This window comes from Lepisma saccharinum, chromosome 13 (assembly GCF_977018435.1).
Source record: "Lepisma saccharinum chromosome 13, izLepSacc3.1, whole genome shotgun sequence".
Lineage (NCBI taxonomy): Eukaryota > Metazoa > Arthropoda > Insecta > Zygentoma > Lepismatidae > Lepisma > Lepisma saccharinum.
In genome coordinates this window covers 2718441-2730897 of record NC_139241.1, presented here as the reverse complement: position 1 = coordinate 2730897, position 12457 = coordinate 2718441, and the positions used below count along the sequence as shown (strand labels likewise).

Sequence of the window (12457 nt, the reverse complement as noted above, 5' to 3'; positions counted from 1 at the left end):
GCTTTTCTGTCACTTTTGGCTACTTGCGAAGATGGGAATGAGTGATGATGTAATGAAATTGATGAATGACATTCATAAACATCATGTGCAGGTCGGGATTCGAATCCGGGACCCCTAGCGTCGTAGCGCGATATGCTAACCACTCCACCATGGGGGCCGGCGCGAAAATATTAAATAACACTCGCGGAACACACGCTCTTGCACAACTATCGAAAATAAGGGCTGTATTGCCCTAATCATCCTCATCTTCGCGATTAGTCATAAGTGGCAGAAAAGCGAAGTAAAATAAATCAAATCACTCAATAAGGGATTATCGAATCCTCTCACAACTGTTCTTCGTGGCCTACGAGTAAAATTATCTTACACCGTCCTTGTTACGAAAACGTTGAACTGAAAGTGACTCAGACTCTCAATGTTCGTGAAAGCCCACGACAACGAAGGGCCATTGTTCATATTCAGCCGAATTTGACACCCATAGCTTTACCATGACACAACTCGGCGGGATCAACATGATGGCAACGAAAAAAACAGATGGAACAAGGAAGGAAAACGAAAGGGTAATTGTGTGTGTGTGTGTAGAGATACGTTCTTTCCCCCGTGTTTCTTCAACAAACTATAACTCCGGCTGTACGCGACGGAAATTCGTGGGACTTGGGCAGACAGATTCAAAATGTCGTGCCCCATCGTATGATGAACTTAAAAGTGGCGAGTTTTATGAAAACTTCTTGCGCGCAAGAAAAATACAGAACACGGCGTCTAACTTGCGCGCCGCAGTTTCCTAACTGTACAACGTTGCACTCCTGCTATTGGCTGGTCGCCAATGACACGCTCTCCGTAGCTCCGCCCGATATCGCTTCTAAAACCGTGCGTCGTTTTTTTTTATATAGAAATAGAAGAGAAATATGAGCTAGAGAGAAGAATGAAAGAGGAAAATAAAAGCGAGGCAGAGAGAAAATAAAAGGAACAGAAACACTGTAAATGCGAAATCAAAGAGAAAAAGAAACAAGAGTGTAGAAAGAGGAGAAATAAAAGCGAGAGAGAGAGAGAGAGAAAAGTGGAAGTTAAAGCGAATGAGAAAGAAAGGAGAGGGTTTGTGAAAAAAAAGCACCAGAGGCAGAGAGAGAGAAAAGTAGAAATATAAGTGAATTAGAGAGGAAGAGAGGAATAAATAATAAAGAAATGCTGCAAAGAGAGAATAATTGAGATTATTGTAAAATTTAGAGTAAACAAGGAGATAGATTGTTCCACACATAAGCGCCGATTTTTTTTCGGGGGGGGAAGTAAGGCACTTTCTCCCCCCTCCAAAATTCACCTAGAGAGACTGTATCATATATATTTTCAAATATATAATATTGTTTATTACAACTTTGCCCCCCCCCCTTATTTATTTTAAGTTGACGCTTTTGGTTCCACATGGCATGATAAAAATAAATTTGGAAACCACTGATCTAGCGTGCAAGGGATTCCTTGCTATTTTCTCACTGTCTGTGCGCCGCTTGTCGCTATTTTCTGACCATGATCACCAGGACAGGTGGCAAAATGTGTGGGGATCTACTTCATATTCCCCCCTTGTTCGTCATTGTCCGCTGAAGAAAAAAGGAGGTTGACTGCAAATGTCGTTTTCTCAGAGCAATAATAGAAGGAAGCCGGCAGAAAGTCGTCATATACCAGCGGATGAGAAAGAGGTCATTTCTTTTCGATGAAAGGTGATGGAAGAGCGGGGGAGTCGGGTGAATGTCGAGGGGGGAGGAAACCTTGGGAAAAATCTACTTTATTTCGTTGTAGGCGCGCGCAGGATTTTTGTCGGAAGAAAGCGTGCGAGGCGAACACTCGAGTTTTAGGTTTTAATGTTACTGTTAGACAATGAGGAACACCACGCCGAGGAGAACAGCAGACAGCACCCGCATCCACGTGTGACGATTGCCGGGATTTCGTTTCGTATCCTCCCCCTTCTTCGAACCGTGACGTCACTCGGAGGTAGAGATTCGAACAGGAGTATCGCGAGGTAGCTTGGCGGGCTCGATAAGTGCATCGAACAGTAGCTCAGTGTTTTGTTTCTTTTAAAAGGTGCTGAACGACTATCAGTGTTGAGTTCATGTCGTGGAAGAAAGCTGCAAAGTACAGTGTCTGACAGTAATCTCAATATGAATGTTGATAAACAGCGTTGAAGTTCAAACGTTTGGCTGGAACAATAACAGCCGCTAGTGGATATAATGATTTTAGTGTTCAAAGTGGGGACCACAAAAGGAAGACCTAAGTGAGATAACACGAAAGTGGACACCTAAGTGAAATAAAGAGTAACGCATACATTTCCGCGAACTAGTGAATATTCTTGAGCACCGGTTGTATTTTTACCAATCTTCCGAAACCCTTACACACTTAATCCATCTTAAGCCTTGACGTGAAAGGCTTTTCAAAGCTACCGTTGTATGGTTTTCTTAACTGTGTACATGTGTAATTTGGCGAACCGAGCAGTGTGTTCAGATCTTCACGTTTTGTGAGCGTCTGTTAGCGAGTTCTTGAGGATCTTCGCACCTTGCATGCACCATTTCTGGGCAGATATAACATCTAGTCTTGCTATAACATTCTGTGCAAACAAATTATGTATTCTTGGAATCCGAGCGGGCTAACGTGAGAAAGACAACCAACAATGGAATCTTACATTGTAGCAACTTCGTATTGTTACTTGAAAAAGAACACTGTGCTTGCCTTCTACATAGCACATGGGAAATGTGGTTCTGTCAGTGATAATAAGTGACTATTTAACTACATTCGCGGGTGCTCTTTGATGTTTGGTTCTTGCAATAGAGGTGGCACCAGTAGGAATGGTGCAGGTGCAAGATGCCTTGCAAGAAGAAGTATAAAGAGCAACAATGCGAGTGCGACTGTCTCCTGTGCAGGGAGCTGCAGTCACTGCGCCCTTCGGCGTCGCCTTGTGGGGATTCCCCTCAGTGTCAGAAAAACAAAAGCAAGCCCAATTTCATTCTGAGGCGTCCCGACGGCAGCCAGGAAGGATATTCGGAAAACGGTGGCAGTGTTACTATTGTTGTGAACAACAATACCATCACGAAGAAGATCGAGGACGCGTTCAGCTACAAGTTGCAGGATGCCTTCGAACGGGGGATGGGTGAAGATGTGCGGTAAGTTGATTTTTGCATCTGTTTTTGCATTGTTGTTAGCGTTACACGGAAAGAACGTGATATGTTTAATTTAACAAAACAGGGTTGCTAAAATCTAATAGCACGGTAATCATGGACTTCCGCAGAATTTTTTTCCAGGGAGGGGCAAGCAAGGTATTTTTTCTAGGGGGGGCAAATTAGGCATTTTTCCCCATAATAGTGATGCCTCCTCAAACAACGCCCTTATAATAAGTAACATGAGTTACTGTGACTGAGAATGAAATTATGTGTGAAATATATAATTTTTAAGTGGACATTCATTTTCCAGGGGGGCGGTATCACCTCCTTGACGTCCATGAGCAAATTCTTTGGCAACTCTAAACAAATGCCCACAATTACTAAAGCAATTTTGATCTTGAGAACCTAACAGTTTCAGCTGGGACTCAAGGACTTGCGCTGGGTAAAAATTACCCACAGGCAAAATTGCTTCTGAAGTCAGAATTATAATTGTTCTAAACAGTGGCGGCGATGAAGGGGGCGTAGGGGCCGTTGAACCCCCACTTTTTGCCCCTTGACTTTTCCTCTTAATGCTACTTTTTTCTACCACGAGAAAAGGAAACTGTCCGTTACCCCGAAGTTTTGGCACTGGTTTTAAAACATGTAAACCTCCATTGATTAAACTAACTTTATTTATTTTGAACATTCTTATTATATTACGCAATTAATTTGATAAAAACGATAAACAAGAACATGTTCAAATACCAAACTGAATCGTACTCGCACAGCTGATTCAAGGACCCGACAGTCGTACGGGTTCACTGGAAAGGTACTGAGAGGGGTGGCATGCACTCATTGGAAGTGATCAGAAAATATATTACAAAATCGTCTGGGTAATTTTAACTGATACGCGCGTCCGTACAAGATAAACAAATATTTGTTTTCCAGAACTTGTTTTTTTATTAGTCCAAACATTTTTCTCTGTTTAGGTTCATTTGGAAATGAACTTATGAACTTGTGGGAACCTTTTTTCTGGATCAGTTTAAATACAGTAAAACCTCGTTAATCCGAACTAATAGGGGATAAGTTGACCGGTTTAACGAAATTCCGGATTAATTGAAGTAACCTAAAAGAATAGTAGAGAGTGCATTAACACTCAGTTTATAGCAACAAAACACGTTTATTATGGTGTGTTTAAAGGGCATAGGTCTAAATACACTATACAGTACAGTCACATGTAAAGCAATACTGTACATACAATGCAGTAGGTACATAAGCGATACCCATATTATGATGTGCCCGTCGGACGAGGCTCTGCATCACTCGAAACTCTTGCTGTTGAAGTTGGTTTGAATGTCTATATTCTGTTGGGACAGTTTGGAATGTATGCCGAGGGTATTCCTGTGTAAATGCGGCTTCTTCCCGAAAGTCTGCGGGAAACAGAATTTCATCAGTGGTTGACTGCCTTTTCTTTGGAAAGTTCTCCCATGGACGTTGGATGTACGTATTCTTAGCAGTTACGGAGCAATATGACGAATGCGAATGTTGACTTCTAGCCACATTTAAAACCTTGCACTCTGCTTTTTCCCCCTTTTGCCAGTCCGTATTAACGAGGTTTTACTGTACTCGATTTTTCGTGGAATACCAGCCTGGGCATGTTGTATTCGAAATGAAATTATGAACTTGTGATTGAGTTGCAGATTTTGATAATGACAGCATGAATGCCAATTTTTAATACCTAGAAACGCGCATAATTTATATTTTTTGTTATATATGCACATTTCTTAGCTCGTTATTATGCGTATGTGTGGATTGTGGTGTGCCAAAGTGGGGCGGGTCATAATTCCCCTTCGTCAGTTGTATCAGATGTTCGCTTATCTGGTTACATTCATTGTCAACGTTTCCTTTTATGCTCAGATTATGTGCTCAAATAAGGAACTGGACCTACAGTTTAAAGTTGCATGCGCGTGGAATTTGCCATCACCGAGGATCGAATCTTTGACCACAAGGCAACGGATTTATATATGTGGAGGCCCGGGGCTATATATAATTCTAATTATAGCTTTTAGGTTAAGTTATGTCAGATATACTTTTATTTATTTATAGGGCATTTAAAATCTTTCGTTTTTTCATTTTGTAAACCTTTTTTTCCAGTGGATATCCGGGGCTGTAGCCCTCCAAGGCTCCCCTTCAAATCCCGATCTGATTAGCACTGCGCCATTGCGGAGTTCCTCGTGTAGAAGTATTCCCATGGATAATTTAGTTCATGTGTTTAATCAATAATTATTACTATGATGTATTGCTGCTACTGCTGTTAATCAGTTTTTATCAGTAACTTGACTGACGTCACAAGAAGTCCTTGCAACGTCCATAAATACCAGAAGAATGAACTTCACTTCTGTATAAGAATGCTTAAGTTCATTAGTCATAGAATACAAAAGAAAAATAGTTTGACATGTTACATTGTGTAATCTTTAATTGGTGGAAAGTTACCTTGGACAGTATCATTTTGCAAATACAAATTGATTGGGCCTTCGATTTACACGATGAGCCAGCTTTCCATTTTATTACCGACCTTGTCAAACATCTGTCCTAAATATAAAGATGCGTTAGAATTCTATACTTGGTGTCAGGCACATATCTAGAAATATATATATTTGGAGGGGGTTCCGAACCGTGTAGTAGTAGTAATAAAAAAGCTTATAGTTAATTTGTATTGAATAAACGTTTAATAATGAAAATGAGCCAATCATAATGATCATTATTATTATTACACGAACAGTTAATATATGAAACAAGAATGGCTGTAGATGAATGGTTAGAAATCTCCAAAATTTCGGTATTGATTCTCGAGGATAATTGGAAAGAAGTAGCATCGGGCTCAGGTCCAGAAAGCAATAAAAACAGCGACGATGGGATTCGATGCATAGACCAGCGTGGCTCAATGAAAAGCAGTTTGGAAGCCCTTGGAACTGCAATAGGTATTAAACGGCAGGGAAATTAGTTTTCATTGTTTTACAAATTTTTGTCGAGACTGGAAGCGAGATTGGATCCTTGCCAAGGTGGAAAGGAGACTGGAGCTGTTTAAATATCCGAGAACGAGAGAGGCTTCCTCGTTGACGAGACGAGACTGGTCATCGATACCATTCCCTCTCATTTTGTTCACCCGACTTCATTTTAAAAGTAGGTGACACGACAGCACCTCATTGTAAAGCAGTGAAGTGATACGCCATTCCTAAGATGCTTGGAAGCGTAGCGTCAACTCGGGAAGATACAAGCTTCTAATTCCCGGCGTTGTAAACGTGTCTTTTACTTAACAGCGTCCTCGCCTTCAGAAATTAATTGCAGTGCTAAGGGCCTTGGAGAGATACATCCTCAATCCTCAATGTCGTTCCTCTCGGTAATTCCCGTTTGCAGTTGCCTTTATCTTTCCTCATTATCTACCAAGTGATTATGGATTGGAATGCATGATTTGCAACTTCAAGTGTCGCGAACTATCCAACAGCGTGGTCTTCAGGCCGTGTCCGAAAGGTGAAGAGAATATCCTTCGACAACAGTCTCGCACTTCGGTTTTTAAGTCGTGTGGGCTGGAAGCGGAAATCTTTCGAATTGCAGTTCGAGTGCAGCGCCAAATACGATCGGTAGATAAAACTAAGGACACGTTGTTTATCCAGCGTTGTAAAGATTTATTTTTCACCATAGAAATCACGTAGCATTTTTAAAAGTTCGTTATGCTTACATTTCCACACATCAGAAGAACTACAACAAACATCTGACTGATTTTAGACTTCCATGATTTCAAGCAAACGAACGTGCACGAGTTTTGTAAATAATGCCTGAATCACACGAGGCTAGATGTCCTGCTGGATTTTTCAGTTGGACTTGGACTAGTGCAAATTGTCCATGACTATTTTCATTAAGCTTTCTCTTACATCCTGTGTGTTTTTAAGCGATGGATTTTTATATATGCTGGTGCAGAAGTTGTAAACAGTTTGTTTGTTGAGTTTTCTTTTAATTCTTGAAGCTCTTATTGGGTCAAAGAAAGTGCCCGAATATGGTGGTGGACAATTTACACGGTAATACTCGTGAATCACACTGTAGCCTACTAGCTCTGCACTGTCTGTGCGCCGCTTGTCGCTATTTTCTGACCATGATCTCCCGGACAGGTGGCAAAATGTGTGGGGATCTACAAGTATGGCAACAAGCCTTGTTGTACGTGCAACACGGGGCGGCAAGCTCAAGGGGGCGTCAAAATGTATAAAAATGGAAGCTGCATTATTTGAGGCAGTTTGGTCGTCTTGGGGCGGAGAAAATTCAAATTAAATCCATTTGTCAATTCGTCGTAAGAGATTTAAAAAAATATTTGTTGCATTTGTAATGGTAAACTAAGGTATGTATATCTGATAAAAGGAAAACTCTCGGTTGCAGAATATCGTAAACGCAAACGAGAAATAGAGCGCAATATAGAAAAACGAAGTGGAGTTTTGTACAAATTTCTGAAACTTGAGGCAAGCGATGTAGTGAAATCCGAAGAATTCGAAACAGGTAGGTGATTGTGAACTCGTGGCAGGTTGTTCTAATTGCGATCCTGATGATAATGGTGTATTTCAGCAAAAAAGTGAAAGAGAATCTCCTTTTGTCAGTGCTCAGGATGTAGCGGAACTGTATGAAGAATATACCTGGGTACAGATCCAGCGAAATTAGACTATGGTTCTGTTATTCGCCACTTCGCAAATAGAAAAGCTAGAAAAGTTCATTTGTAAGCTTTCCAACTTAAGGGGGAAATGGTACGAAGTTAATATGTAATCATGAAGAAATCGTGGTTTACAAGGTGTACATAATTGTACATACATAGTTTATTGTAAATAGTGATGAAGTGAAGATATGTTACTTCACGTACAACGTTCAGGAAAATGTACATAATTGTGGACAGTATAAATAGTCATGAAGAAATAATGAAACAAAACAGGAGAGGTGAGAGTTCTGCACGTCGGCAGAAACTATGTTGAGTAAATTCAACATATATTTTATTATTATTAGGCTTAAATATAGATTATTTTTTATTTATGAATAACTTATCTTCTCACATTATGTATTCTTTCATTTTATTATATTAAAAATTGGTTATGCCATGTGAAATTGCCACGGATAACAAGCTTAGTTGTTCATACGTTTTCTTTGTACGTATTTTGGGGTGGGGGCCGCAAGAAGTAAAATTGCACGGGGCGGCAAAATTCCTAGGGCCGGGGCTGCTTGTATGTATACTTGGCATGAGTTTACAATACCGGACCACTCTCCAATTTCTATAAAATTTCGCCTACTTACTAATTTCGGTGTCCTGATGACTTATCTGTAGTTCATATTTGGCGGTCACTTGTTACAATTGTACATTTATGGGTACAACTTGTAAAATAACCTTGCGATTTACCACGGTGATTGTCCATACACAGCAATTCGGAACCATCTTTCTTTCGCAATTAATTAGCTAATGGTCTTCCTTTACGCACAACAATCTTGTTGACGACAGACGAGGAATGCCTACGAGGTTAGGTTAGGTTCCATTAGCATAAATACAAAGAAAAATTAATATTTTAGCTAAGAGAACTATACCTTATCTTGCCTGTTGATTTCTTCATGTTGGGAAAATGGCGTCTTCCGTGGAGCTATTGTTCTTATGGTAGGGTTACGTTACGTTAAGAAAACATAGTTTATTTAATTTTTTTCTCGATTTCCATACTTGACCGCCAATTATTACATGCAGATTCGTGATTAGGAGTTCACAATTAGTGAGTAGGCGAAATTTCATAGAAATTGGAGAGTGGTCCGGTATTGTAAACTCGTTCCGTATACTTTTGTTCCCATAAGACATTGCGCACTGCAGACAAGATATAAAAGATGGACGAGCGATTTGAAGAACGTTGTAGGGGAATTGCTACGACTATTATTAATCATCTTTTATCTCTGACCTACAAAAAATTGTACATAAGTAATGCTACTTTTTTTTAACACTAAGCAGCTGTTTTACTATTGTTTCCGGTTTAAAATAACTTGTGCTGTACTGGAAATGTCATTAAACAAATAAATTTGATACCTCAGGCAAGCAAAAATGTAGACCAAAGCAGCTTCGTTTTCTAGTCCAAGCTACCGGCAGTAGTTGAAGGTATTTTCTGAGTCAAAAGCTTTAGTGGCACAGAAGATCATTAGTTGTTTGTACCCGTGTGTACTAAGAAGGAATCTTAGCCACTTGTTTGTGCGTGTTCGCACCTGCCGCATACTTTGAACAGTCTTCACACGCAAGCACATAAGTATACAAGAAATTGTGTTCTGGTGGTAAGAACACGCACTGAAATTCCTGTACTGGCTAAAATTGCTGTTCAATTGTATAGCGCTTTCCTTGTATATTTAAATGGAGATTTCAAAGCGATCAATTATATAATTGCTGACTCGATCTCCAGGTATAATGCTAGACACCGTTGTCACGTATTTCATGCTTCAGAAAAAGGTGAAGGTATGTACACACGGGGACAAACTAAATTTGAGCAGCAAACGAACACATATTTATTTTCATATCACATGTAACTCTAATTACAATAGGGTCCTGGGTTCGAATCCAGGTATGGGTGTTCTTGTCCCTTCATCAATTTTATCATAACATCTATCTTAGTCTTCATAATTAAATAAAAGTGGCAGTGAAGCTTAATAAAATAAAATAAACAAAATCGTAATAGAGAAAAATAATATTAATTTTTAAAAAAACAGTGTGTGTGTAAAAAAATATGCTTCTATTTTTTACGAATGATTAAATTCTATTGGATTATTTCATTTGAGGTGAGAATTACTGCTTGACATGTGTCCCTGATAGGATTGCCTGACGTCATGTGAAAATTTGTTTTATATATTGCTCTAATGATATATAATATAATGCGTACTAGAACATATACAATATTTCATTGTTTTGTGTTAGTGATTTTACAATACTATTCAGTGTATCCTATATTGATTTGGCTTACTTTAATTCGCTTCTGTCACTTTCGGCTAATCGCGAAGATGAAAATGAGTGACTATATGATGAAATTGATGAAGGGACACTCACAAAGAATACCCATACCCAGCCCGGGTTTCGAACCCTCAACCTCTGGCGTCGGAGTGCGTTGTGCTAACCACTGCGCCACGGGAGTTTGCTATTAAGAAAGGGCAATGAGGATACAAATGTCAATTATCAAGGGGAGAAGCTTGAGACAGTTTCCGGTAATTGTTCCTAATGAATACTAAGACGTGATAAAAAAAACTTTATATGTTAACAAATATCATGTTCACCGGGATCAAATAGCCCCAATGCTGACGCATCCATATATATTTTTAAATAATTCAGTGCCTATAGAAATGACAGAATACTGGAAACACTTCACTTTTTGTTTGTCTCTGTTTTTTCACCTGATACATCTTACACCTTAGGATCTATTCTGTGGTGAAGTGCCAGTTTTCTCTGTTATACAAGAAGCAGCGGTGCACAACGATTTTCCTCCCTCGTTTCCGCTCACTCGCTTGCGTGATTTTCCTCCCTTCTTGGATGAAAGCTGGATTTCAAGGACATTACAACCCAGACCAGTACAACACAAATGAAGATGCACAACTGGAATAAGCAAATCTAAAAATTAGCGTGAGAAATGCTGCATTTAAATTTCCTAGTAAGTTTTACGTAAGGTAGACGTTCATCTTCCGTGTCTGTGTAATAAAAAAAATAGTATGTGGCTAATTTTAATTCGTTGATGTTACAGCGAGTCGTAGAGTAGGTCTGCTTGCAGAGCCACCTGTCGACAGGTCGAGATCTGTTGGGATTGTGGTAGACAAGAGGGTCTAGGTCGAGTGAAATACATAAATATAACCCAGCAAACTGTCCATCACCAAGTTTACTCCCATTATTTTACACGGAAAGAGCATCAAGAATTAAAACAGAACACCAAACAAGCTGCTGACAATCTCTGCACCAGAATACGTAAAACCCATTCCTTAAAAGCGCGAGAATGGAAAAATTAACGAAAAAGTCATGGATAATTTGCCGAGCAATATTTGTGCATCCCACTGTATGATATATAACAATGGGCAAATTGTCCATCGCTATTTTCGTTCTATCTACGTCATTCTAAGCATTTTTAATGAACAGAATTGTACTTAGACCGAAGCAGAGATTGTCTTCTGCCTATTTGGGCTCTCGTTTAATTTCTTGAACCCCATGTTGCGGAAAATAACTAAAGAACACAGGAATCGACAGTTTGCCTACTATTATTTGTCTGTGGCTGTACCAGGCAGGACGAGATACACACTTCATTTTATAATCTTAACATAATCTTCTTCTGTTCTCTGTATGTGAAATTTATGCCCGTGTTTCGATACAAGAGAATATTTTGTGCCTTCTGTTGGAAAATACACAATATGTTAATAATTAAAAGCAGAGTATTGTATCACTTTAAAAGCTTCACTAAAATGAGCCTAAGTTCACTTTTATTCTCAAATTGAGTTTTTCCTCAAAATTCTCATTCCATGTTGTTGTAACGAAGATGATTAGAAGTGTTAAATATTATTGGAAGCGCTGTTACTGATTCAGTTTTCCTTGTATTTCAATGATGTAACTATTATATTGTTGTAAAAAGATTTAAGGATTATCTTAGGATATTATCAATACAAAACAAGTATACATATGGGATATATTTCCCTGATACTACCAGAATTCCCCTCGCTTAAATTTAGATTGAGCTAAACAGGAATTAGACGAAACTATAATTCCAGTCTCCGAATACAGGAATATGTTCAACGGTCTCAGCTATATCTAGTTCGCTTTAGATTTTTCTGCTAAGCAAAATCTTCACTCCCAGATTTCGTTCAAAATATCACTATCATATTGGCACAAGGCACATAAGGGAAGTCGGACAAACGAGAAACAGTTAAGAAAAGAATGAGCAATTTGGATGATTGACGCCCGGAAAATGGACCACGCCTTCCATGCGACCACATCCCTTCGATTCCATTGTGATCACTCGAGTGGATGAAATTGCCAAGGGATGGGCAGAACAATCTTCCCTTCCAGTACAGTTATGATACTTCCTCCGCTCAAATCGCCATCGAAAACAATTGAAAACGATGTTCTCGTTCGCTAAGAGGCGCTGGTCATTTTCTCAGCGGGCAAGTAACCCAGTCTCTTGTGGGAAATCTGTCAGTCAAGAAGTTTCGAAAGATGGAATTCTCAGCACTCGTTTGGCCAATGCAGAATACGACCGGAAACGTCACCGATTCATATTTCTAAACGTGAATCTTGACATTTTTCTTAACAGCATTCAGACTTC

At 39.4% G+C, this 12457-nt stretch overlaps 1 protein-coding gene across 3 annotated transcripts in view; it reads left to right on the top strand.

Annotated features, from left to right (window-relative positions):
• Positions 1 to 12457, top strand: part of LOC145997143 (ankyrin repeat and BTB/POZ domain-containing protein 2) — a 331863-nt gene that overhangs the window by 176772 nt on the left and 142634 nt on the right. For 2 of the 3 annotated variants that reach the window (XM_083133786.1, XM_083133785.1), the window contains exon 1: positions 1893 to 3140. The exons of the other annotated variant lie outside the window; for it this stretch is intronic. In XM_083133786.1, coding sequence (XP_082989912.1) covers positions 2842 to 3140 — 299 coding nt within the window. In that variant the 5' untranslated portion in view covers positions 1893 to 2841. Of the gene's footprint in view, positions 1 to 1892; positions 3141 to 12457 lie in introns of those variants that run through there. 3 annotated transcript variants of the gene reach the window in all.